The sequence below is a fragment of the Anabas testudineus genome, chromosome 13, assembly GCF_900324465.2.
Source record: "Anabas testudineus chromosome 13, fAnaTes1.2, whole genome shotgun sequence".
NCBI classification, from domain to species: domain Eukaryota; kingdom Metazoa; phylum Chordata; class Actinopteri; order Anabantiformes; family Anabantidae; genus Anabas; species Anabas testudineus.
Genome location: NC_046622.1, coordinates 10,840,497 through 10,866,583, shown reverse-complemented (window position 1 = coordinate 10,866,583; position 26,087 = coordinate 10,840,497). Strand labels below are relative to the sequence as shown.

The 26,087-nt window shown below is 39.1% G+C and overlaps 3 protein-coding genes across 4 annotated transcripts in view; all 3 read left to right on the top strand.

Moving 5' to 3' along the window:
- LOC113148437 (von Willebrand factor A domain-containing protein 5A-like) overlaps positions 1-7,273 on the top strand; it is a 42,157-nt gene extending 34,884 nt beyond the window's left edge. The window contains exons 7-20 of one of the 2 annotated variants that reach the window (XM_026340158.1): positions 38-213; positions 300-388; positions 2,304-2,448; positions 3,155-3,234; positions 3,353-3,467; positions 3,545-3,703; positions 3,810-3,913; positions 4,209-4,429; positions 4,915-4,941; positions 5,256-5,315; positions 5,521-5,661; positions 5,948-6,096; positions 6,465-6,588; positions 6,674-7,273. In XM_026340158.1, coding sequence (XP_026195943.1) covers positions 38-213; positions 300-388; positions 2,304-2,448; positions 3,155-3,234; positions 3,353-3,467; positions 3,545-3,703; positions 3,810-3,913; positions 4,209-4,429; positions 4,915-4,941; positions 5,256-5,315; positions 5,521-5,661; positions 5,948-6,096; positions 6,465-6,588; positions 6,674-6,753 — 1,670 coding nt within the window. In that variant the 3' untranslated portion in view covers positions 6,754-7,273. The remainder of the gene's footprint in view (positions 1-37; positions 214-299; positions 389-2,303; positions 2,449-3,154; positions 3,235-3,352; positions 3,468-3,544; positions 3,704-3,809; positions 3,914-4,208; positions 4,430-4,914; positions 4,942-5,255; positions 5,316-5,520; positions 5,662-5,947; positions 6,097-6,464; positions 6,589-6,673) is intronic. The other variant, XM_026340150.1, reaches the window with a different exon arrangement.
- A 435-nt stretch (positions 7,274-7,708) lies between these two features.
- On the top strand, positions 7,709-15,777 carry LOC113148553 (von Willebrand factor A domain-containing protein 5A-like). The gene is made up of 21 exons (XM_026340281.1): positions 7,709-7,847; positions 9,106-9,153; positions 9,305-9,507; positions 9,603-9,825; positions 9,923-10,089; positions 10,193-10,307; positions 10,491-10,666; positions 10,752-10,840; positions 11,347-11,491; positions 11,632-11,711; positions 11,796-11,910; positions 12,201-12,359; positions 12,445-12,548; positions 12,666-12,886; positions 13,176-13,196; positions 13,418-13,462; positions 13,589-13,618; positions 13,728-13,781; positions 14,219-14,358; positions 15,105-15,228; positions 15,314-15,777. Exons 2-21 carry the CDS (start codon positions 9,114-9,116, stop codon positions 15,391-15,393), a joined length of 2,331 nt encoding a protein of 776 aa, XP_026196066.1. The 5' UTR covers positions 7,709-7,847; positions 9,106-9,113; the 3' UTR covers positions 15,394-15,777.
- Positions 15,778-16,311: 534 nt separating this feature from the next.
- Positions 16,312-24,170, top strand: LOC113148567 (von Willebrand factor A domain-containing protein 5A-like). Its single transcript, XM_026340307.1, has 19 exons — positions 16,312-16,402; positions 17,636-17,683; positions 17,841-18,043; positions 18,140-18,362; positions 18,460-18,626; positions 18,718-18,832; positions 18,999-19,174; positions 19,259-19,347; positions 19,444-19,588; positions 20,001-20,080; positions 20,180-20,294; positions 20,422-20,580; positions 20,682-20,785; positions 21,035-21,252; positions 22,098-22,142; positions 22,487-22,570; positions 23,125-23,294; positions 23,614-23,737; positions 23,840-24,170. The coding sequence occupies exons 2-19, from the start codon at positions 17,644-17,646 to the stop codon at positions 23,917-23,919; spliced, it is 2,337 nt and encodes a 778-aa protein (XP_026196092.1). The 5' UTR covers positions 16,312-16,402; positions 17,636-17,643; the 3' UTR covers positions 23,920-24,170.
- The last annotated feature ends 1,917 nt before the right edge of the window (positions 24,171-26,087 follow it).

The following is a 26,087-nucleotide window of genomic DNA, read 5'->3' as shown; positions in this document are numbered from 1 at the left end:
GTTGTGATTTTTTTTTTTTTGTCTCGGTGTGTTTTAGGCACTCTGATGGGTGATCAAATGTTGATGCTAAGCTTGTATCCTGAGTTCCCTCCAGCTGTGATGTCTTCAGTCACATCATGTGGAGAAATTATATTTTTACTGGATCGATCTGGGAGTATGGATTTTCATACCAGTGGTAGCAAGCAGGGAGAAAGTCGCATTAGTAGTGCCAGGGTAAGAACAACTGTTAACTTTGCCATAGAATAATTACTGTCTCTCTTGCATAGAGCCCTTCACTATCTTTTATCCCCTTCTCCAAGGACACACTATTGCTCCTGTTGAAGAGTTTACCAATGGGCTGCTATTTCAACATCTACAGTTTTGGATCCACATATGAACACGTCTTTCCGTGAGTCACTCATTTCGTCATCGTTTTGCCTCATGCCAAGTGTCAGCCTCCTGTCTAATGTGCAATGCTGGGGAGTATGCATTTTTTATTTAAAAGTAAAAAATATTAATTTACAATGCATCCAGAAAGTATTCACAGAACTTCTTTTTCCACATTTTATTATGTTGAAGTCTTATTCCAACATGGATTAAATACTTTTTTTTTTTTTCAGGAAATTAAATTTCACAAAAAAAACTAAAAAAAAAAAATCACATGTACATAGGAATTCACAGTCTTTGCAACAGACACTCAAAATTGAGCTCTGGTGCATCCTGTTTCCACCGACCATCCTCGAGAAGTTTCGGCAACTTGATTGGAGTCCACCTGAAAGATTTACTGTAGTTGTCCGGATGTGATTTGGAAAAAACATACACCTGTCTAAATAAGGTCCCACAGTTAACAGTGCATGTCAGAGCAGAAACCAAACCCTGAAGTCCAAGGAATTGTCTGTAGACCTCCAAGACAAGATGTCAGCAGCGAGTGAAACCACCCGCCGCGAGGGATGTTGAACCCAAATAAAATGCCAGTACCAGAATTCGTGGTTGAACAAGCTCTTTATTATAGATTATGAATGTATGGGTAGGAGTCTGATTGCAGACTCACAACAGTCGTCCTCAGTCAGTATTGTAGACAGGGGCAAGAGCTGGAGAGCAGGTCCAAACGAGAGCAGGGGTCCAAAACCAGGAAAGGCAAAGAGAATCAATACACGGGCTTTCTAAGGAACAGGCAAAGCTCAGCTTCAAGAATACGGCCCGGTCTGTAACACATAAGCAAACAAGGTAACTAGAAATGCTGGAAAGTCAAAACACAGGGTCAGGACAATCTGGCAGCTCTCTCAGGGGAAGATTCAGAATATAAAGAGAGCTGGCACCAGGTGAAATCAATGAGCACAGCTGAAAGAGATTGGACAATTAGAAACAAGCTGCCAGCAACAGGAAAGAAAAACAGGAAGTCAGCCACCAAACTAAAAGCAGGACAGGAAGCCCTGTAGGATCATGACACAGGATTGTATTGAGGTACAGATCTGGGAAGCTTACAGAAAAAATTCTGCAGCATTAAAGGTCCCACTGAGCACAGTAGCCTCCTTCATCCGCTGAGAACCACCGGGACTCTTCCTAGAGTGTGCCGCCTGGCGAAACTGAGGGATCAAGAGAGAAGCGTCTTAGAACCGTATGGTCACTCGGAAGGAGCTCCAGTGTTTCTCTGTGGAGAGAAGAGAACCTTCCAGAGGAACAACCACTTCTGCAGCACTACACCAATCGGGCTTGTATGGTAGAGTGGCCAGAAGGAAACCACTACTCATTAAAGGGCCTATTACAGCCTGTCTGGAGTTTGCCAAAAGGCACCTGAGGGACTCCCAAACAATGAGAACAAAATTATCTGGTCTGCAAAAAAACATGAAACAAAGATTAAACTCTCCTATGAAACCAGCTCACCACCAATACCATCCCTACAGTGAAGCAGGACCATGCTGTGTGGAGATTTTGGCTGTGCACAGACGATCCCCATCCAACCTAATGGAGCATGAGAGATATTGCAAAGAAGAATAGGGGAAGCCTCCCAAAATAGGTGTGTCAAGCTTGAAGCATCATACTCAGACAAACGGACTTGAGACCGTAAGCGCTTCAACAAAATATTAAGCAAAGACTGGGAATACTTATGTACATGTGATTTTTAAATTTTTTTATTTTTAATAAATTTGTAAAGATTTCAAACAAGCTTCTTTTACATTGTCATTATGGAGTATTGTTTGTAGAATTTGGAGGAAATTCATTATTTTAACGTGAACATGAATGTACCAAATTGTGAAATAGTTGGTAGCACTGTATAATGTGTCATCACCTGTCATGCTTCAAATGTGTATTTCTGATGACAGTAAAAGTGTGGAGTACAGTGAAAAGATGATGGAGGAGGCTCTGAAGAAAGTTGAGGAGATGACCGCTAATCTGGGAGGAACTGAGATCCTTGAGCCCCTCGAACACATTTACAGCCAGCCCTGCATTCCCAATCAACCAAGACAAGTAATTGACTAACAAATACAAAGACAAGTACTACACTCACACATACAGAGACATAGCAAACCTTGTGTACAAGAAATATGTCATTAACACTTTATTGCCGCAAAAGTTTGATATTTTCCTCATTTTAAATGATAATGAAGACGATTTTTTTCAACTTTATATTTATATAAGATCGAGAATGTCCACCGAACACGATTTCTGTAAGCAAGCATCAGCTGTTCAGGTGCCAAATCTTTGGATCGTCAGATATTATGGACTCCTAGATGCATATTTGTCTGAGCTGGAGTATTATATACATTGTCATGCTGCAAACAGCATATAGAAATGTTGACAATTGAAAATGAGGAATCGAACACCGCAGTGTTTCATCAGTCAAGAGTTTAAACAGTTTTTGGACCACAATGGAAGTATGTGGCACAGATGAATGAGCATAAATCAAGTTATGGATTATCTATGGGCACTAAATGGAATTCATTGTTGGCTTTAGTGTATGTATGATATTTATTGACAATAACAAAAATAGAGAAATTCACCAGCATTAACTATACTCCTCCTATCTTGACATCACCATAACACTTGCACAGGAAGGATTGTAATTACTGTCTATGTTCTACTTTTCTGTTATACTAATGAAACCCCTATCTAACACAGCATTTCTGGGTGTTACATTATGTCACTTGCAGTATTAATAAACCTTTCTCCATAGCTATTTGTCTTTACTGATGGCGAAGTGGAAAACACCAAGGAAGTTATAAATCTGGTGAAGAAGAATTCAGGTTCTCACAGGTGAAACTACGAAAACACAACAAATACACTCACTATTCCCACCATATACAAAATACAATGTGTCATATTCCCTTTGTCAACAAAAACAAACAAACAAAAAATAACAACTGTATTGTAGGTGTTTCTCCTTTGGGATTGGGGAAGGGGCCAGCACTGCACTTATTAATGGTTTGGCCAAAGAAGGAGGAGGTCATGCTCAGTTCATCACTGGGGCTGACAGGATGCAACCCAAAGTAAGAAAGACATTCAGCTCAACAAGTTGTAAAGTTAAATCAATTGAATTCAACTTAGTTACGTTTTTGCTGATCAGGTGATGCAGTCGCTGAGATTTGCTCTGCAGCCAGCTGTGCAGGATGTCTCAGTCACATGGGATTTACCAAAAGGAGTCTCTGTCACTGTCCTCTCTCCACCACTCACAGCACTTTTTCAGGGTCAGAGGTCACTGATTTATGCCCAGATCTCTGGACAGGTAGGAGTGGCACTGTTTTATACTGTATGTACTGTATAAGTTTATGTTCCTCACATGTATGATTACACTAATTTACATGGTTTCTACTACTGTACTGATCTGTCAGAGTTCAGAAGCAGTAGAGGGCTGTGTGACCGTGAAGTACAGCCTGGCAGGTCATCACTCTCAGAACCAGCTCTGTTTCAGTCTGAAACCTGCAGAGGACACTGGGTAAGACATGCTTTGGTCAATCACTATGCACTGGGTGTTAAGAATTAAAATTAAAAACTGCCTCTGTGTAATAAAGAATATTTCTTTCATATTTATAGTTTCAACCTTCAACAAGACCTGCAACCTCTCATGTGTCCTTTTGTGTGAATAAGCCCCTCTGGGTGCTCTTGCTTTCTCCCACTAACAGTCTTTCTGTACTTGTTATCAATGTGGACAGTTTATGACCTGTCCAGGGTGAACTGTTCCCTGTTTCTTATTCATATGAATCTTTAACTCTGTTTATTCCTGTCTGCAGATTAACGGTCCACAGGTTGGGTGCACAGACTCTTATTCGCTCTCTGGAGATGGAGGAGAGAGAACACAGAGGACAGCAGGATGGGGGGTTGAAGGAGAAGGTGGTGGAGCTCAGCGTCCAATCAGGAGTGAGTAGCTCCTTCACTGCCTTCATTGCTGTCAACAAAAGTGATGGCAAAGAGATTCAAGGACCTCTGGTGCGCATAAATATTCCAGCATCTAGTGAGTATTTTTCCAAAGGTTATTTAAAGACTCTTCAAATTAATATAGCTGATTACAGGTGATCATATCACAATGATAATGTTAATGCTACATACTGCAAATATGGTGTTGTGCTTCTTTAACTGTGTAAAAGTTATTAATGATTTACAGTATCTAAGTAAGTAAGTAAGTTTAAACATTTTTTTATTAATACATTTGTTTTTTTTATTATTTACTTAATTTCTAGATTAGAACACAGTATTTATTCTGTGCATACAGTGTGTATCTGTGTGCCTCTAATCACAGCCCTGTGTGTGTGTGTGTGTGTGTGTGTGTGTGTGTGTGTGTGTGTGTGTGTTTTGATATGCTTTTAAATACTGTAACATCTTAACTTAATTTTCACACTACTGCTTGCAAGTAATTCTGATATCATCAGACACTGATGTATTTATGTTTTGTTTATTAATTATATAGTTGTATTTACCTGTTTTCTTTTTCTCTTAAAGTGATGATGTATGCCTGTGGTCAACAATGTAAGTACATGTAAGCATTACATTGAGTGTTGAGCATATTTGTATACTTCTAGTGTACTCTAAAGATCCTGTGGCAGAGTGGCACCAGCAACAATTTATTAATTAATTATTAATTTATTAACAACGTATTCTATGCCATAATTCAGAACCTCTGTATGTTTCTATGTCAAGAATACACATTTTTTTACATTTTAAATATATTTTTTTCATAAATTTTAATATCCAAGATAAACTATTTAACAAATCATTAACATTTAAACAGTGTTTACTAAATGTGATGTAATATCTTGACCTCATAGTCTTTTTTTCCCCAGTAAGCTATAATCAGCTGATGGCTTTGAAGGCTGACTCTCAATTGGGATGCACCTTGAGTCGTAAGTAACGCTTTACAGTTACTAAAAACAGGCCAAGACTTTATAAGCTTTCTATAGAAACATGCTAAAATAAGGTGGATCTTTTCTTAAGTGGACTATTTTATTAAATAGGTAACAACAAGTCAAATTGTATTTAATCTTGTGCTAGTTGAAGCGGGCATAAGCTTCACCGTGTGGGGTTTTGTTTTCTCTGGTCGCTCAACAGTTTTTTCAAGCAAGCCTAAGTCTTCCAGGAACACAAGCTTTTTCTCTAATATTAAGAAGAGGGTAGGTGCTTTCTGGAAGCGACGAGAAACATCTCTGCAGCCTGATCGTTGCATTTCCAAGAGGTCTCCAAAGCTAAATGGTACAGTATTTGTTAGTAATGCAGGTTGTAGACATGTGATATCAAAGTTCATGTGCAGTAGTCCAATGTTAACATCTAATGTACCTACAAACATATAGGTTTTAAAACTATCCTATGATAACATATTTCTAACATATATGTTATCTGTCACCTGACAGATAAGAATGTAAGCTGGCTACAGCTGGCTACTTTTAGGTACTTGGAAAGTAAGAGAAAAAAACTATAAGGAATCATAGCAGTAAAATGATGTACAGTGATTGTTTCATCTTTGCTATTCTCTTTTCAGAAACCTGTTTGCCTGAGCAGCCCCTCAGAGACCCTTTGCTTCAGTTGGTGTCCCTCCAGAAGGCGTCGGGCTGCTGGCTGCTAGATGCAGCTCTGGCTGCTGCACTGGGAAAGACCAGTGAGGAGGTGGAGAAGCCAAAGCCTGCATCTGTGGGTCAAAGTCTAAAATAATAAATAAATAACAATGAACAGTGGGACTTTAAAATACTTGCATGATGTATATTGATTTAGAAATGATATAATGGACATTAGTTCTAATATTTACATTTAATATCAATATTTAACTATAGTAAATATGAACATGATCATAGAAATTCATAGATCAGAGATCTAGAGATCTAATCCTACAGCACATAGGGCCTGTAAGTTCTCATCAGGCCAGACTCTGTCTCCTCCTCATCTTGCACGTGATCCTCCAACCCCATTCCTTCACAACTTCTATTAAGATACCATCTGTTTTTGTTAATTCTTATGTTTTTTTCTGTTTTTTCTGGTTCCACTTTGATTTGGTGAATTAGGTCAACCAGGAAGTGTGGGCCACCATTCTGGCTCTGATCTGGCTTCATGGTTTTAAGACAGATGCTAAGGAAGAGTGGGAGCTTCTGGCTATGAAGGCAGTGTCATGGATTCATGCTCAGCACGGTAACAATAAGTTTTGATCTGTTTTTAGCAGTGTGTGCTTTAGCAGCTGTTTCATGATGATTGGTTGTGGTGTCTTTTTTCTCAGCACCATGTGTGACAGAGTGTGTGGAAGCTGGAAATGAAGTGTTAGGCTGCAGCGTGGAGAAAGATTCATTGGGGCTCTAAAGTCTTCATTCTCCTCCAGGACTTCCACACAAACCCAGACTACATCCTACAACCTTTAATATGCATTTCACATGTTGCCTTATGTACCTGTAATAGTACGTACCTTGATTTAATTGCACTGTGCCTCACTGATCTAGGGATAGCTGGGTAACAGGATAAAAAAACTGTTCTTCTGTGATATGTTAATGATGCTTTTTATAAAAAAAATTTCCTCTGCACCCTGAACTACATTATATACAAATAAGCAGAGATAATACACAAACTCAACACTTCGTTTTCCACGCTGGTCCACAGGAGCAGATTTACAACTTTTCTGATTCTGAAACACTCTGTTGAACCCAGGGGGGACTTGTTGTTGACAGCTGCTGTTCAAGGTGGTTCTACTTGGTGTCCAAAGACGCCTGTGATCAGGAGAAGTTGAGGTGTTGAACAACCAACCCTTCAGTTTGTGGACCACCTGCTCCACCTGACATTTCTGGACCATTGTCAGTATTGATTACACCATAATAAAAACTTTGTAACAATAAAATCCTTCTTCTTTTGTGTTTTTTGTTTCCATTGAGTGTCTTTGTGTGTGTTTGTATCTTCTGGCCTAATAATTGTATTTTTACATTATTTTTAAATTAATAACTGATTTATTTATTGTGTGGTCAAGACTGTGACTCCAGGTACAAAGCTCGTGCTGAAACTATTATGTTTTCCTATTTGTGTTTCTGAACAGCAAACATTTCCAACCTGTACACTGGATAATTCATAACCAGGATAAAAAGTTAGAACTTAAAGACCTAGCAAATATTAGAAAAGTAGCTAAACTTATCTTGTTGACAAGTTGAAAGTGGTCACTGGTGTGTTTTCGTAATTTCATGTCGTGTCTATCAGCAGGAAGAGTCACAGTAACAGTGCACACGTTGAAGCTCCACCCGCCCGGTGTTCTTCTGTGAATAAAATCGAACATACCCTGTGGGCTTGGCCTGTTCGACTGCTCCGTCTCCTTAAAGTCTTCATGCTTCATAAACCTCCAGTTGTCTCTCTGCATATTTGGAGGATTCCGCTGCAGTAAATCTGTCCAGGACATTAAACGTGTATCATCAGAGGTAAGTTTTCCTTCACTGTGTTTATTTTGAAGAATAATAATGACAACATTAAACTCTGCAGCAAAGAGTCAAGTTGCGTCCTGCCCTCATTTCTATTTTCATCTCCAATTTCCCGTCAGAGTGGGAAATGCAGCTCATTTTGTGTCAGTAAATCTGAAGTCAACAGAGGTCTAGATGTATTCATAAGTACAAAAACTAAACTGAAAGCTGGAAAGTGACGCAGCAAATTAAAAAAAAAATGTTTTGGATGTTTGTTAGTGTGTTGTCAGCCCTTTAGGAAGTTATTCATGACAACAGACGTGAGGTGTCAGAATAATGAGAAAGTTGTAATACTGAGGATCCTGAAAGTGAAGTGTGATCATATCCCATAGAGCAGGGGTCTCAAACTCTATTCACCTGGGGGCCGCGGGAGGCAGAGTCAAAGTTTTGTTTAAAAAAAATACTATCTTCTCAAATCTCTTTATTTTTATTTTTTTTAATACAAAATAAATGGATAAGAAAATAAATCATTAATAAATAAATAAAAGAATAACAATAATCATGAAAATAATAATAATTAGATCCTCTAGTCTTATATATGTGGTTTCTTTAGTCTTCTATATCTGCTATATTCAGATTCAAATGTCTGTATTAAGGTTTTTTAACCTTCTCCTGAACATGAAGGGAACATTGAAGAACATCAACTGTTCAGCTCTTCCTCTCCCTTAGTCGAGTCACATTTGTCTTGAGGGAGGAAGCAGCTGAGACCCTCAGTATGGTTTGAAGATGATCATCAGTAAGTCTGGACCTGTCCTCGGACTTTTTGAAGTTCAGCTCAGGGAAGCTGGGGGTCAATTCTCTCAAAAACTGCAAATAGCGCGATGCAAATAAAAAAGAATGACCCACAAATAACGGTGCGACCCTATAATTGGTCCGGGTTACCGGGGACTGCTATTGCCGAAGGACAGGTATCGCTCCATGACGTAACTCTCCATGGCAACGCTGCTGTCACTCATTCAGAAATGTTTCTCTGATTGGTTTAAGCTGTGTCCCGCCCCCGAGACCCATATACCTCACCGTGATTGGTTGCTTCGTTCAGCTCCGCCCCAACACTGTAAAGTGCCAAACACTTCAACCACGTCCTGGGACTAACATGTCTGTGGATAAGTTCCCTTTCTAGGATCTGATCAATAAAAATACAGAATACACTGTACAATGGCTATAACTACTATTCATCACAGCAGTAAATCCTAAAACAATAAATTTTTTTTCTGCACAGATACGAGGATGAACTGCTGTGGTCTTCTAACTCCTGAGAAGGAACCAGGTACAGAACTATTAGAGAAATCACTTATGTTATTATTGTCCCATTTATCCATTAGACATGTTTAGATACAGTTTTATTGTTTTACCCACTGAATACACAGAAGTTCCCACCCTGTATTTATGTGCTGTCTTTTTATTTGTTTCTCGGTCAGTTCCTCTGAAGAGCATCGAGGTGGAGCTGGAGGTCAGGGACCATGTGGCTACAGTGGTCTCCACTCTGCTCTATGAGAACAAGGAGGACAAACCAATAGAGGCAGTTTTTGTCTTACCTCTACCTGGAGATGCTGCTGTTTGTCATTTCAGTGCTGTCATTGGACAAACACAGATTGTAGCTGAGGTGAAGGACAAACAGCAGGTGAGCTGGACAGAAAACATTGACTCTGTAGAAAGAAATAAAAACAGTAAATATAGTAAATGTTACACAGAGAGTATCTGTTGTCTGTATTTCAGGCTCGTGAGGAGTATGATGATGCACTGAGCTCCGGTCAGCAGGCCTTTCTATTGGAGGAGAGTGACCAGAGTCCAGATATATTTTCTCTGAGTGTGGGGAGTCTTCCTCCAGGAGAGAGCGCCTCCATCAGGCTGGAGTATGTCACTGAGCTGGCTGTGCAGGCTGATGACGGACTGAGGTTTTGTCTCCCTGCTGTGCTCAACCCTCGTTACCAACCTCAGGGTAGGAAAACATCCAAACTTTCTGCTGAAATAATGGTTTTTAATGTTTAATATCTTTTTGATTCCAGCATCTTTAACCTGTCTGATCTTGTTTACAGGAAGTGAAGGTCCCAGTGTCCAGGTGACGTCTGTTCCAGCCTCTCTGGTTCCCTACAGTCTGTCTTTCTCTGCTCGAGTGTCGTCTCCTCATCCAATCTCTAAAGTAGAGTCCAGCTCTTCTCTGGATCCTCTCCAGTACCTCAATGCAGAGAAAACCCAGGCCACGGTAGGTCGACTTATAAAGTGTCTGCTGCGTGTGGTTGTTCTTCAGTACTCAGAAGAAAAATTTAGCTTTATTCATAGTTATGAGTGTGTTTTATGTGCTGTAGGTGAGGTTGGCTGCAGGACACAAGTTTGACAGAGATGTTGAACTGCTGATTTATTACACAGATGCCCACCAGCCCACTGCTGTGGTAGAGGCAGGACAGGCCTCTGCCAAGCCTGGTGAGTGGAAATGAATCAAGTTTTTACTTTGTTAGCAGGATGTTTAGTGGTTTGATAATATTGTTAAAATGTTATGTATGTTGTGTTAAATGTGAGAGACATAGTTAAATATTTAAAAGAACTCATTATTAAAATATGTAACAATAGAAAAAGTTTGTGATTTCTTTTTTTTCTCTGTTTTAGGGACTGTGATGGGTGATCTGATGATGATGCTGAGCCTGTATCCTGAGTTCCCTCAGTCTGTGATGTCTTCAGTCGCGTCATGTGGAGAATTTGTATTTTTAATGGATCGATCTGGGAGTATGCGTTGTCCTACCAGTAGCAGCAAGCGGGAAGAAACTCGCATTTCCAGTGCCAGGGTATCAACAGCTATTGATTCTGTCATAAAATATGTTTTTCCCTCTTGCACAGTTGCCTTCACTGTATTTTCTTTGTATCTTCAAGGACACTTTACTGCTCCTGTTGAAGAGTTTACCAATGGGCTGCTATTTCAACATCTACAGTTTTGGGTCCTCATATGAACACATGTTCCCGTGAGTATGGTGGCCAGTAGGTGCCATATCAAATCTTTAAATTCTTTTTTATTATTAGAAATATAAATGTAGACCACAGACACATGTTTTAAAATAGCCACATGTGCTTCCACACTTGTTTTGTTCATTTGATGCATGTTTTTTTTATTAAACCATGTTTCAAAAAAATCTTATGAATTAAAACTGTTTCACTATTGCAGCACAGCGCTACTGTACATGAGCACATAGAAATATGTTTCAGTTTTTGACATCACTATTTGTGTATATGCAATTGTACGCCAGCTCCCACAGGAGACAGAGCATTGATATTTGGGGAGAAACCTGGATTCAACATTCTTAGAACATAGTAAATACATCTAAGAGTGCTTATGTACATGGAAATTATTGCTGTTACACTTCAAAAACTCGGTCTATGAATTTTTGTATAATGTCTGTATAGATATATTAGTACCACTGGAAAACTATTCACCTCCTGACGTCCTCTGTTTGTGTGTTTCTGATAACAGTAAGAGTGTAGAGTACAGTGAAAAGACGATGGAGGAGGCTCTGAAGAAAGTTGAGGAGATGACAGCTAATCTGGGAGAAACTGAGATCCTTAAGCCCCTCGAACACATTTACAGCCAGCCCTGTATTCCCAATCAACCAAGACAAGTACTTCACTCACACATACAGAGACATGGCTGCATATCCAACCACATTCAAAATAATTTAAACTGTGTAGGTAAAGTGATAATAACACTGTCCTTCTGCTCCAGGATTGTGCTAACTTATGTGTAAAACTTCCTCTATAGCTATTTGTCTTTACTGATGGAGAAGTGGGAAACACCAAGGAAGTTATAAATCTGGTGAAGAAGAATTCAGGTTCCCACAGGTGAAACCACAAAGACAGAACAACACAACAAACACTGTTAATGTTCTGTTACTGTGTGTTAAGAACATAACAACTGTATTGTAGGTGTTTCTCCTTTGGGATTGGGGAAGGAGCCAGCACTGCTCTTATTAATGATTTGGCCAAGGAAGGAGGAGGTCATGCTCAGTTCATCAGTGGGGGTGACAGGATGCAACCCAAAGTAAGAAATGTTTAAATGTATTTATTTATATAATAATAAATCACACAAAAAACTCTTATCTGGACAATTACTATCAAGATGAACCCAACAAATCCCTGCATGTCCAGTGCATCAAGGTAAGTAAATGTCAGCATAACTAGACAGTTCAGACCTGAGCCAGCACTATTTCATGTTTTGATTTACTCTTCAATCAGTGGAACAACAAACCTGTATTTTTTCAGAAATCATTGCTCTAATAAATAAAAAGTCAGTGCATCTATTAAGTTTTAGAAAATGTTTTTATTTACCAGGTGATGCAGTCGCTGCGATTTGCTCTGCAGCCAGCTGTGCAGGATGTCTCAGTCACATGGGATTTACCAAAAGGAGTGTCTGCCACTGTCCTCTCTCCACCAATCACAGCACTTTTCCAGGGTCAGAGGTCACTGGTTTATGCACAGGTCTCTGGACAGGTGGGAACAGCACCGTCTACTTATACAGTATGTACTCATCATGTTTAGTACAGACATAATTTCTACTACTGTACTGCCTTGTCAGAGTTCAGAAGCAGCAGAGGGCTGTGTGACCGTGAAGTACAGCCTGGCAGGTCATCTCTCTCAGAACCAGCTCCGTTTCACTCTGAAACCTGCAGAGGACACTGGGTAAGACAGGCTTTCATCAAACACGTCACTCTTAGCAAATGCTAAGTTAAATATAATGTATATTTTTTATTTTGTAGTCACACACGAGGCTCCACCTGTGTTTTCTCCTGTCTGCAGATTAACAGTCCACAGGTTGGGCGCTCGGACTCTGATTCGCTCTCTGGAGATGGAGGAGAGAGAACACAGAGGACAGCAAGTTGGGGGGGTGAAGGAGAAGGTGGTGGAGCTCAGCGTCCAATCAGGAGTGAGCAGCTCCTTCACTGCCTTCATTGCTGTCAACAAAAGTGATGGTAAAGAGATTCAAGGACCTCTGGTGCGCAGAAATGTTCCAGCACCCAGTGAGTATTATTTCAAAAGCCAATGAAAGACTTTTGTGACCCATTGCTTTACTATAACTGACCAATGATTGTGTCACAATAATGCTAAGACACAGTGTGTCTGAATCACAACAGTTTACTTCTTCATAAATGATTTAATAGTGAAAAACAAATCACTGGTGGTGTTTAATTTCTTGTTTGTATAAGCTTTCACTCACAGCTTATTTACTGTATATTTGCCTGTAAATTATAACAACTATTTTAACTTTTTTATTTAGTATAATTATTGTTTATGTTTTTATTTTGCTAGTGATTCTTGGAGCATGTAAACGTAAGTATTCCATACCCCGAAATGCCTTCAAAAAAGTAAGTTAAAACCTGTTGTGCAGCTGTTGTGTATAATAACTTTTAGGATCACTAAGACATAAAGTGGTAAAGTCACATGTAAGTTTAATAGAAAGTCCCTTTGGATGAAAGCATTGTACTAAATGTAAATGTAGAATTGTGCAATCAACTGTAGTTCATGCTGTGAATCTTGTGTCCTCTCCACAGGTAGAAGGAGACAATCTAAAACTATCAGCTTCACACCGTTATGTGGTAAACTTTAGACTATCTGCATGTTTTATTTGTCAAAAAAGTTCATATATTGATGGCTTCAGTATTTTAAGTAATACATGTAACTACTTTAAAATTCTGATGTAATGTCTTATATTTATTTCTAAGGGGAGATCTTGGTAGGGAAGAAGCGGGGTCGTAAGTAAAATGGCTAAGCAGAATCGGCATGTTTTTTGTATATGTACATACATATATGTATATATAATCTTTTTTTTCTGTAGTAATGCCTCAACAATATTTTTTAAAGGCATGCCTGGTATGATGTGTGCTTCAGTGGTCCATTCTTTACCAAGTTACCATCGTAAGTAAAAAGTTGAATTGGATGTTTGTGTGTTTCTGTAATTCAGTGTAGGGATTAGCACAAACTAAACAGCCTAAACTACTGAATCTTCTGGGCATTGATGATACATCACCATATGTCATTATGTCAGTGTATATAGAACATATTTGTGTAAGATATGTAACTAACTAAATCCTATTTATACAAAGCTCTGCCATTGTTCCTGTTTAGGGGTTATGCATAGGTTCATAGATATAGAGTAAATTTGAAATTTCTGCACTGCAAGTTCTTTAATTTCCTGTCTTTTCTAATGATGTTCAGGATTATGTCTAGACAGTGCCCAAGGTTTTCTACCTACTATGCATTGTAAGCAGTTTAGAGCAATTATTATAAACCTGCGACTGTTGACAGATCTTATCATCATCAGGACAAAATGTCTTTACACTTGCTCTCCTAAGTTACTCCGGAGGCCCCCAGAGACGCTTTGCTGCAGCTGGTGTCCCTCCAGAAGGCGTCGGGCTGCTGGCTGCTAGATGCAGCTCTGGCTGCTGCACTGGGAAAGACCAGTGAGGAGGTGGAGAAGCCAAAGCCTGCATCGGTGGGTTTTTGAAAAAATAAATAAACACTAATAATTATAATAATGGGACAACTTTTTAAGTTTATTTCATAAAAAACATTAAAAGCTCTATAAAAAATAATTAATAAGTAACTGAATCAAAATTAAAGAGAGGAAATAAAAACAAAAGTTGGGATGTGTGTAACAATCTGCATGTTAACTGAATGCAATATATTTAAAATCTTCTGAAACCAAATTTTATTCACACGTAGAAAACATCAAATCTTTAAACTGTAAAAAAAAATACAATTCTAAGAAAAAATGGGTAATATAGTCTATTTACTGTATGTTTGCAGTTTCATGTCTCAAAAGTGAGGTCAGGGCCATGTTTACCACATTTACTGTAGGGTCCCCTTTTCTTTAATCAACAGTTAGGTAGCATCTGGGATCAACAACAGTTTCACCTTACTTGTAAGTTGCTTTTGTAAATTGTAAATATTTGTTCCAACTTATTTTTAGTTTGTTGTCATGTAGATTTTACACTGCATCCCACATTCTTTAAACTTGGGTTGTATATCCCAGCAAAAAAAAACAAAAAAAGACCTGAAAATCAAAAATCATAACAGGTGCAGTACCTAAAAGTATCTGTGGGCTGTACTCATGATGTTTACATGTCGGAAACTACTCAGAACCACCATACAGTGTTTTCTATTTAGATACTTCCATCTTTGTGTCACTCCCTTATTTTTCTCTGGTTCTACCTGTTCCACTTTGATTTGGTGAATTAGGTCAACCAGCAAGTGTGGGCCACCATTCTGGCTCTGATCTGGCTTCATGGTTTTAAGACAGATGCTAAGGAAGAGTGGGAACTTCTGGCTATGAAGGCAGTGTCATGGATTCATGCTCAGAACGGTAACAATAAGTTTTGATCTGTTTTTAGCAGTGTGTGCTTTAGCAGCTGTTTCATGATGATTGGTTGTGGTGTCTTTTTTCTCAGCACCATGTGTGACAGAGTGTGTGGAAGCTGGAAATGAAGTGTTGGGCTGCAGCGTGGAGAAAGATTCATTGGGGCTCTAAAGTCTTCATTCTCCTCCAGGACTGCCACACAAACCCAGACTACATCCTACAACCTTTAATATGCATTTCACATGTTGCCTTATCTACCTGTAATAGTACGTACCTTGATATAAATGCACTGTGCTCACTGATCTAGGGATAGCTGGGTAACAGGATAAAAACTGTTCTTCTGTGATATGTTAATGCTGGTGCACAGGAGCAGATTTACAACTTTTCTGATTCTGAAACACTCTATTGATCCCAGGGGGGACTTGTTGTTGACAGCTGCTGTTCAAGGTGGTACTACTTGGTGTCCAAAGACGCCTGTGATCAGGAGAAGTTGAGGTGTTGAACAACCAACCCTTCAGTTTGTGGACCACCTGCTCCACCTGACATTTCTGGACCATTGTCAGTATTGATTACACCATAATAAAAACTTTGTAACAATAAAATCCTTCTTCTTTTGTGTTTTTTGTTTCCATTGAGTGTCTTTGTGTGTGTTTGTATCTTCTGGCCTAATAATTGTATTTTTACATTATTTTTAAATTAATAACTGATTTATTTATTGTGTGGTCAAGACTGTGACTCCAGGTACAAAGCTTGTGCTGAAACTATTGTGTTTTTCTATTTGTGTTTCTGAACAGCAAACATTTCCAACCTGTACACTGGATAATTCATAACCAGGATAAAAGGTTAGAAGTGTTTTTCATAACTTAAAGTCCTAGCAAACATTAGAAAACTAGCTAAACTTATGTTGTTGACAAGTTGAAAGTGGTCACTGGTGTGTTTTCGTAATTTCATGTCGTGTCTATCAGCAGGAAGAGTCACAGTAACAGTGCACACGTTGAAGCTCCACCCGCCCGGTGTTCTTCTGTGAATAAAATCGAACATACCCTGTGGGCTGGGCCTGTTCGACTGCTCCGTCTCTTTAAAGTCTTCATGCTTCATAAACCTCCAGTTGTCTCTCTGCATATTTGGAGGATTCCGCTGCAGTAAATCTGTCCAGGACATTAAACGTGTATCATCAGAGGTAAGTTTTCCTTCACTGTGTTTATTCTGAAGAATAATAATGACAACATTAAACTCTGCAGCAAAGAGTCAAGTTGCGTCCTGCCCTCATTTCTATTTTCATCTCCAATTTCCCGTCAGAGTGGGAAATGCAACACCTTTTGTTGTGTTAGTAAATCTGAAGGTCTAGATGTATTTATTGTATTTGTATTGTATTTAAGTACAAAAACTAAACTGAAAGCTGGAAAGTGACGCAGCAAATAAAAAAAATACAAATGTTTTGGATGTGTGTTTGTGTGTTGTCAGCCCTTTAGGAAGTTATTCATGACAACACAAGTGAAACTGTGAGAATAATCAGTAAGTAGTAATGTTAACTAAGTAAGTAAAGTGTTACCATATCCCATAGAGTGAAATTCCCTGGAAACTGATTAAACGTGTTGAAAGTCCAAGAATATTGATCAGAAGTCTGAATATTTGAAATCAAAGTCCAAGAACTGAAAGAATGTTGATTGAAGCATTTTCTAAGAGGCAGTGTTGAAATCACACAGGGTGTGTGTGTGAGTGTGTGTGTGTGTGTGTAATCTTAAAATCAAATTGTGTTGGGTGCAACTATGCATTCATTCACTCATGTTCTCGTTTTGGTATCTGGGTAGAATAACAGCAAAATTGAATGAACTTAAGGTAACATTATAAACTGGAACCCAGTGGTGTCTCCCATTGGACACTGATAAAAACTCCATGGGTGGGTTTTCATAGCAGTACTTCACATGACTGATTACTTCTTCTGTCTGAACTAGTCAATGATTACATATGTAGAAATGACATGAATGTATATAGCCTCCTATGGGGTGACAGCAGGTCCTACAGAATATAGTGGTGGTGAATAAACAAGGACCAAAAAGGTGAACTAGGAAAATGCATTATTAATAATTATTGGTCAATAATATGATTTCTAAACAACTGATATCAAAGTCTTTACTGTGTAAAGTATAAAAGTTGTCTGAAGTACTAGAGGCAAGTTCTTCTGGTTTAAGTTTTAAAATATGTTGGGTGTGGCATGTAAATGTTAAGTCTCCACTGACAAAGACCTTTGTGTCTGATTACCAAACACTCCAACCACTTTCTGGGACTAACCTGTCTGTGGATATGTTTCCTTTTTAGGATCTGATAAACAAAAATACAGAATATACAATAGCTATCACTACCATTCATCACCACAGCAGAGAATCCTAAAACAATCTTTTTTTCTGCACAGGTACAAGCATGAACTGCTGTGGTCTTCTAACTCCTGAGAAGGAACCAGGTACAGAACTGTTAGAGAAATCACTTATGTTATTATTGTCCCATTTATCTATTAGACATAGGCGTGTTTAGATACAGTTTTATTGTTTTACCCACTGAATACACAGAAGTTCTCACTCTGTATTTATGTGTTGTCTTTTTATTTGTTTCTCGGTCAGTTCCTCTGAAGAGCATCGAGGTGGAGCTGGAGGTCAGGGACCATGTGGCTACAGTGGTCTCCACTCTGCTCTATGAGAACAAGGAGGACAAACCAATAGAGGCAGTTTTTGTCTTCCCTCTACCTGGAGATGCTGCTGTTTGTCATTTCAGTGCTGTCATTGGACAAACACAGATTGTAGCTGAGGTGAAGGAGAAACAGCAGGTGAGCTGGACAGAAAACATTGACTCTGTATAAAGGAAATAAAAACAGTAAATATAGTGAATGTTACACAGAGAGTATCTGTTGTCTGTATTTCAGGCTCGTGAGGAGTATGATGATGCACTGAGCTCCGGTCAGCAGGCCTTTCTATTGGAGGAGAGTGACCAGAGTCCAGATATATTTTCTCTGAGTGTGGGGAGTCTTCCTCCAGGAGAGAGCGCCTCCATCAGGCTGGAGTATGTCACTGAGCTGGCTGTGCAGGCTGATGACGGGCTGAGGTTTTGTCTCCCTGCTGTGCTCAACCCTCGTTACCAACCTCAGGGTAGGAAAACATCCAAACTTTCTGCTGAAACAATGGTTTTTAATGTTTAATATCTTTTTGATTCCAGCATTTTTAACCTGTCTGATCTTGTTTACAGGAAGTGAAGGTCCCAGTGTCCAGGTGACGTCTGTTCCAGCCTCTCTGGTTCCCTACAGTCTGTCTTTCTCTGCTCGAGTGTCGTCTCCTCGTCCAATCTCTAAAGTAGAGTCCAGCTCTTCTCTGGATCCTCTCCAGTACCTCAATGCAGAGAAAACCCAGGCCACGGTAGGTCGACTGACAACGTGTCTGCTGCGTGTGGTTGTTCTTCAGAACTGAAAAGAAATTTTATAACTTTATGTTTTTTTATGAACCATAGGTGAAGTTGGCTGCAGGACACAAGTTTGACAGAGATGTTGAACTGCTGATTTATTACACAAATGCCCACCAGCCCACTGCTGTGGTAGAGGCAGGACAGGCCTCTGCCAAGCCTGGTGAGTGGAAAATAGCAAAGTTATAACTACTGTATGCTAACAAACTTAGTATGTTCAAACTAATGTAATGAAATAAACGATAAAAGAAGACATTAGTTCCATCTATCATATTAAAAAACAGGTTTGATATTGGCCTGTATTAGCATGTCTTTGTTCTGTGTTTCAGGCACTCTGATGGGTGATCCAGTAGTGATGGTGAGCCTGTATCCTGAGTTCCCTCAGTCTGTGATGTCTTCAGTCGCCTCATGTGGAGAATTTGTTTTCTTACTGGATCGATCTGGGAGTATGAGTTGTCCTTTGAACAACAGCAACCATCAAGAGACTCGTATTGCCAGTGCCAGGGTATACAAGAGTTTACTCCATCACAACATACTTTGTCTTATTCTCACGCAGCTGCCTTAACTAACCTTCATCTGTTTCTTTAAGGACACTTTACTGCTCCTGTTGAAGAGTTTACCAATGGGCTGCTATTTCAACATCTACAGTTTTGGTTCCACCTATGAACACATCTTCCCGTGAGTCACTCCGTCTACAAAAAAGGTGTTTGATTTCCAAACATTTCCAAACATCTACCTCCTGACCTCCTCTGTGTGTTTTTTTTCTGATGACAGTAAGAGTGTGGAGTACAGTGAGACGACGATGGAGGAGGCTCTGAAAAAAGTTGAAGAGATGACCGCTAATCTGGGGGGAACTGAGATCCTTGAGCCTCTCAAACACATTTACAGCCAGCCCTGTATTCCCAATCAACCAAGACAAGTAATACACCCACACATACAGAGACATGGCTGCATATCCAACCACATTCCACATAAGCTGTTGTTGCCACACATTCCCTGTTTTTTCAACGTGGAAAGTTCACGTCTTTAAAATGAAACAGACATTTATTTGTAAAGGGTGAGTCTTACCTAATACCTACTTAAAGAATGTATTAATCTGGAGTGTTTGACAGATATTATACTCAGCAGCTTAACGTATCTTAACCACTCAGTTCCTAATGCCTCCACTGAACTTCTTCCTCTATTCAACTTACAGTATGACAAGAAGAACCTTAAACAAAGGGGCGTGTCATACTCATACTTCATTTACCACTGTTGTTCATGACTATTCACTGTCAAAGCCACCTGTCGTACCATTACACAACACATTCTGTGTAAACTCTCCTCCCTAGCTATTTGTCTTCACTGACGGAGAGGTGGGGAATACCAAAGAAATTCTGCAACTAGTGACGAGGCATTCAAGTTCCCACAGGTGAAACCACAACAGAACAAAACACAGCAAACACCCACAAAATGTTCCATGTGCGTGTGTGTGTGTGTGTTTGTGAAAAACGAAACACCTGTATTGTAGGTGTTTCTCCTTTGGGATTGGAGAAGGAGCCAGCACTGCTCTTATCAATGGTTTGGCCAAGAATGGAGGAGGTCATGCTCAGTTCATCAGTGGAGCTGACAGGATGCAACCCAAAGTAAGACAAAATAAAAAATGTATTTTTTTCTGAAAGGCATACAGGATAGGATAAGAAATGTATATTAACACATTTTACAAAACCCCAGTTCCTCTCTCAACTTTTCATTTCCATTTTTGCTCATCAGGTGATGCAGTCGCTGAGGTTTTCTCTGCAACCAGCTGTGGTTGACATCTCAGTCATGTGGGATTTACCTAAAGGAGTGTCTGCCACGGTTCTCTCTCCACCAATCACTGCTATTTTCCAGGGCCAGAGGTCACTGGTTTACGCCCAGCTCACTGGACAGGTAGTGCCTGCACTAACTCGTAATCATTAGATTTGTTTTGAAAAATATAACGACAGTGATTTTTTAAATTACTGATTTCAAACACTTTAATGCTCTTTCAGAGTTCAGAAGCAGCAGAGGGTTGTGTGAGGGTGAAGTACAACCTGGCAGGTCATCCCTCTCAGAGCCAAGTCAACTTCAGTCTCAAACCTGCAGAAGACACTGGGTAAAGCTATTTACCATAGTTTAAAGATGTGTAACTCTGCCAAGTAGGGATGTGTGATATTAACAGAGCCGTTCATATTGTGTGCAGTTTTGTTTTTATTTGCTGTAACAAGTTGGTTGTTGCTATGTTACTTATAGAGAAAATGTTTCATGTCCTTACATCCCTCTTAGTACCTCTTACGAAGACTGATTACATATAAATCAGTTATAGAAATGCAGCAGTGTGTTTACTTTTCTCTCTTCTCTACAGATTAACAGTTCACAGGTTGGGTGCTCGCTCTCTGATTCGCTCCCTGGAGGTGGAGCAAAAAGATGGAGAAAAGGTGGATGAGGGATTGAGGAAGAAAGTGGTAGAGCTCAGTGTCCAATCAGGAGTCAGCAGTGCCTACACTGCCTTCATTGCTGTCAACAAAAGCAACAAAGAGACGATTCAAGGACCTCTGGTGCGCAGAAATGTTCCAGCACCCAGTGAGTGCATTTTTCTGTCTACGCATGTTGGATGATAAAGACCACGACACCATACCTTAATACAGTAAAATACAATAAAACGTACATAAAACTTACACATGATAGACCAGGCTAAATGACAGGGAAGAAGAACACACACCTTGATTTATTTTAAGAATTATCCTTCATTATGTCACTATATTGATTTATAATGTTTTTATTAATAACAGCCATGTTAAGCTATGTTTGTGTGAAAAAAGAGGCATGTGAAAGAAGGTAATGAGTAGCTGGAAATGCTCTATTTATTAAAGACATGTCATGTATCACCATATGTGTGTACTGACATCTAGTGATCAGTTCCAGCGTTACTTTATTAATCAGTGTTTTAATCAGAGTTTTGTAAAAATGCTTAATTGTTGCCAACTTTAAACTTGAACGTTGCTACTTCAGAAGGGGACCTTTTCACAAAATGTCTCTTTACTGATGCAGTTTAATAACATAAAATGTCTCTATATCATATAAAAAGTAATTTGAAAACCAGTTTAGGTAAAACTCACATATTTATGTGTAGTGTACTGTGTGTACTACAACCCTTTTTAGAATTGGGGCTGTAAGTAATACTACAGTTAACACAGTTTACTTCTTCTTTCATATGATGCTTTTATGGGACTTGGATATTGTGGAATGTACTGCACATGTCCATGTCTGTCCAAATATTCCTTTCACCATTGGTGCATTTGTAAAAAGCCTCAGACTTTATATGATTAAACTGCACACATGCACTAGTTATCAGTTTATTAGGTTATGATATTATATGATATTTATATTATTGGTAGCCCCAGCTAATATCCTACTCTTAATCTCAGGGATGATGATGATGTGCTGCGCAATGTCCGCTCCTGTACCCCAGAGTAAGTAAAAAGCTCATTGTCTTTCTGAACACACACTGGTCTATTTCTACATGCACGAACACGTGACCTTTGACATTTGGCCACCACAATTTAAGTAGTTCATTCTTCAACTGGAGCTTTTTTGCCAAGTTTGAATAATTTCCCCTAAGTCTTTGCTGAAAAACCATACTAACTGTGGGCAGTGTTATAGTGTGAGTGAGTGATAGCAACATTCAGCTTTTACTGCACTACTCGAGTTAATCCACAATAAGCAAACTGATTTAATCATTGCAATTATGACCTTTTAACATTTTATTTTGGTACATTTTTGCTGTTCTGACAATGTATTTCTTTTGAAAATGCAGGATTTCAGTCTTGCAATTTTGCAGGTTTTTCTAGACCAGAGTTTGGACAGATCATGCCTGTCGCAGATATGGCCTTGTCTTCAGGTGTGTATTCATATTATCTACTTTGTACAGAATGGTGACAACTTGAAACTTTTTTTCTCAGCTTTTTTGTTTTTTTATTTACAATTTGTGAGGTTCTGAGATAAGATTCTTCCACCATCAAAATGTATTGGATACATTTTTATTGAACTGAAAGTTTTGCAGTCATCCAGGAAGTTTTCTACCCTGGTAAAATATTGTATAGTCAGATAACTTTAACCTGACTTCTGTCTAATCTATTTTGACAATGTTAAACCACTTTTATATTGATCTTCAACTGTTGTTCACCAATTTAAGACCAGAGTAAGTGGGCAAAGTAAAGAGTTTGGTTTAGAAATGTATTTAAATAATAAATAATAATATAATATAATAATGAAAAAACAAACAAACAAACATTTAGCTGTACATGTTACTGTGATGATTTTTCTTTTACTGAAACTTAAATAGAACTGACTTTTGCAGCATTCTTTTATTGCACAACTTAGACAAGTAGAAACCTTATACACAGATATAAGCTATGTAAGTTTTTTACTTGACTTTTTTTTCTCTCTGTTCAGATTCATCTTCTAAAGAGGATGAGGCTGTCGTGCCTGAGCAGCCCCCCAGAGACCCTTTGCTGCAGTTGGTGTCCCTTCAGAAGGCGTCTGGCTGCTGGTTGCTAGATGCAGCTCTGGCTGCTGCACTGGGAAAGACCAGTGAGGAGGTGGAGAAGCCAAAGCCTGCATCGGTGGGTCTTTGTCAAATAGAAATAATTAGTAGTGTGACTTATTTTAAAACAGCCTTGATTTGCAGACAGATTTCATGAAGCAGAAAGTTGGTGTGATCCCCTCAAGTGTTATTTTGAACTACTTGTTTATGACAGGCATTAAACACATCTATGAATAGCTCCCGTGAAAGCATTTGTATTTGTGGTTATATTTTATTTAGGAAATATTTTTACTGCTGTTAAAAGCAAATGAAAAACCTCGATATTTTGTCTGTGCTCATTCTGTATGTTTCTCTTCATTTTAAATCCTTTTTTATTTTTGTTTGGTATGGTGTATTAGGTCAACCAGGAAGTGTGGGGCACCATTCTGGCTCTGATCTGGCTTCATGGTTTTAAGACAGATGCTAAGGAAGAGTGGGAGCTTCTGGCTATGAAGGCAGTGTCATGGATTCATGCTCAGAACGGTAATACCATGATAACTAAAGTTGATCTATTTTTATCAGCGTGTGCTGGTGAAAATCAACTACTTGGAAAATAACTTTTTCTTTTGCTTGTTTTTTTCTCAGCACCATTAGTGACAGAGTGTGTGGAAGCTGGAAATGCACTGTTGGGCTGCAGCGTGCAGAAAGATTTATTGGGGCTCTAAAGTTTTCATTTTACTTGTATCTCCTCCAGTTCTGATACACAAAGACAGACTTACTCCATCCTATAACCTTTAAATGCATGTTACATGTTGTCTTATCTACCTCTGTAATAGTTTGTGCCTTAATATAAATGTGTCATTGATCTAGGATTAGCTGTGTAACAGGTTAAAAAAGTTTTTCTGCTTTGCTGCTTAAAGGTTTCTTTGTATCCAAAATTGTAATCTCTAATAAATTGCAGTGTACACAGAGATAATAGTAGTACACAAACTCCACTCTCAAGTAAACTTTGCTATAAGTAGAAGTACCTCTGAATGCATCAGTTCATTACTGTGCAGTTAATGTAGCTACATTCAACAGGCTAAGCCAGTAAAAAAAACATGACACAACACTCTGCCACACCCACTTACTGTTTCTGGCACCTTTAAGAACAGTGACACATCATACTACTAGTGTTAGTGACAATATCCTTTACTTGATCAATGATTCATTCATTACTAGGTTGATTCTGATTCATTCCTCCGTTACACTACTTGCATTGTTGTGTAGCAGAAAGTAAAGTGTTTGTAGTTTGTTGTAGAAAAACAACTCTGAGTTTACACTGTTCAGCTCTGGTCACAGTCAAGTACAATAACCTTCTTATTTTGATATTGTGGAACCAGAATCATGACTGAAACCAATATGAAAAATTAAAAATAACACATTATAAAGTTATAAGAAAATAAATCAGTAATAAATAAATAAAATACTAATAATAACAATGAAAATAATAATAATAATAATAATAATAATAATAATAATAATAATTAGATTTCTCTAGTCAGTGATCATATGTGGTTTCTGAAGAAAAAATTGAAGAACATCAACTGTTCTTCATCTCTTGTCTACTCTTTGCTGCTACAGACCTGGCAGCTCTTCCTCAGCTGAGACCCTCAGTATGGTTTAAAGATGATCATCAGTAAGTCTGGACCTGTACTTGGGCTGAAGTTTAAGGTGGAGAAGAGCTATGAAAATACAATGCAAATAAAAAACAATGAGCCACAAACAGCGGTGCGACTTTAATTGGTCCGGGTTATTGCTGTTATTGCTGATAGACCGGTGTCGCTATGTGACTGCAGACTACATTAGGCTGCAGTGAGTTCCTTAACTTTTCTTTTAACCCGCCGCGAACGCATCACTTTGACATATAATGTCCCGCTGGGCCACAGTTTAAAAACCTTTTTTTTTTAAGTGTCGTGAACGCAGCACGTGTGCTTCATAGAAACAAGTCCGCAAGCCGGGCTGAAAGCTCTCCATGGCAACGCTGCTGTCACTCATTCAGAAATGTTTCTCTGATTGGATTAAGCCCAGCCGATGTCCCGCCCCTGAGACCCATATACCCCACCGTGATTGGTTGGTTCGTTCAGCTCCACTCACAAAACGGTAAAGCCCATATGTCAAAGTCAAGGCCCGCGGGCCACATCCGGCCCGGCGTGTAATTATATCCGGCGAGATCATTTCTATATTATTGTTATTAACACAATAAACTACAGATCCCATAATGCAGCGCTTCAGCTGCCTTGCCGAACACATTCCACGTTAATCAAGTCTAGTTTATGATGCTGCAGGTTATTATGAAGCTGGTCCTCAGGATGCCAAGTAATGTTGAACCATATCGGCACAACGGTGTTCACAAATACTCACTTTGCTGATCAACTGAGTTCACGGAGCTTTGGTGACTTTGACGAACAATAAAATCATTTTGCCGTCGATTTGGAAACTGGACCCGTGCAGATTCAGATTCAGCTGATGGAGCTGCAGTGTAATGACTGAAGGTAAAGTAGGACACTGCAGGACCCGCACAGTTTATTCACTCCATTCCCGCAGAAATGTCCCAGCTCCGTCCACATGAGGCTCGAACCTTGTTTATGTTTGGTAGAACAAATCTATGTGAGAAGCTGTTCTCAGTGATGAAGACGAACAAAACAGCACACAGGAGTCGTCTCACTGGTGAGAACCTACAGTCCATCCTGAGAATCTCCACAACACAGAACCTCACAACAAATAAAAACGAACTTGTTGACAAAAACAGATGCAGCTCTGATAAAATGACTGAAGAGCAAAGACTGAATGATTTGATTTGTTATTGCTGAAAAGCACAAATTTTATTTATATTTCCAGGTTTTGTTATGCA

Excerpts from the sequence above, each read along its gene's own strand:
- LOC113148553 (XM_026340281.1), top strand. The coding sequence starts at position 9,114 with ATGAACTGCTGTGGTCTTCTAACTCCTGAGAAGGAACCAG. Across the intron at positions 12,360-12,444 it reads ATGCACAGGTCTCTGGACAG|AGTTCAGAAGCAGCAGAGGG; the intron begins GTGGGAACAGCA and ends CTGCCTTGTCAG. Across the intron at positions 13,463-13,588 it reads CAGCTTCACACCGTTATGTG|GGGAGATCTTGGTAGGGAAG; the intron begins GTAAACTTTAGA and ends TTTATTTCTAAG.
- LOC113148567 (XM_026340307.1), top strand. The coding sequence starts at position 17,644 with ATGAACTGCTGTGGTCTTCTAACTCCTGAGAAGGAACCAG. Across the intron at positions 18,627-18,717 it reads CAGAGAAAACCCAGGCCACG|GTGAAGTTGGCTGCAGGACA; the intron begins GTAGGTCGACTG and ends TATGAACCATAG. Across the intron at positions 23,295-23,613 it reads AGAAGCCAAAGCCTGCATCG|GTCAACCAGGAAGTGTGGGG; the intron begins GTGGGTCTTTGT and ends ATGGTGTATTAG.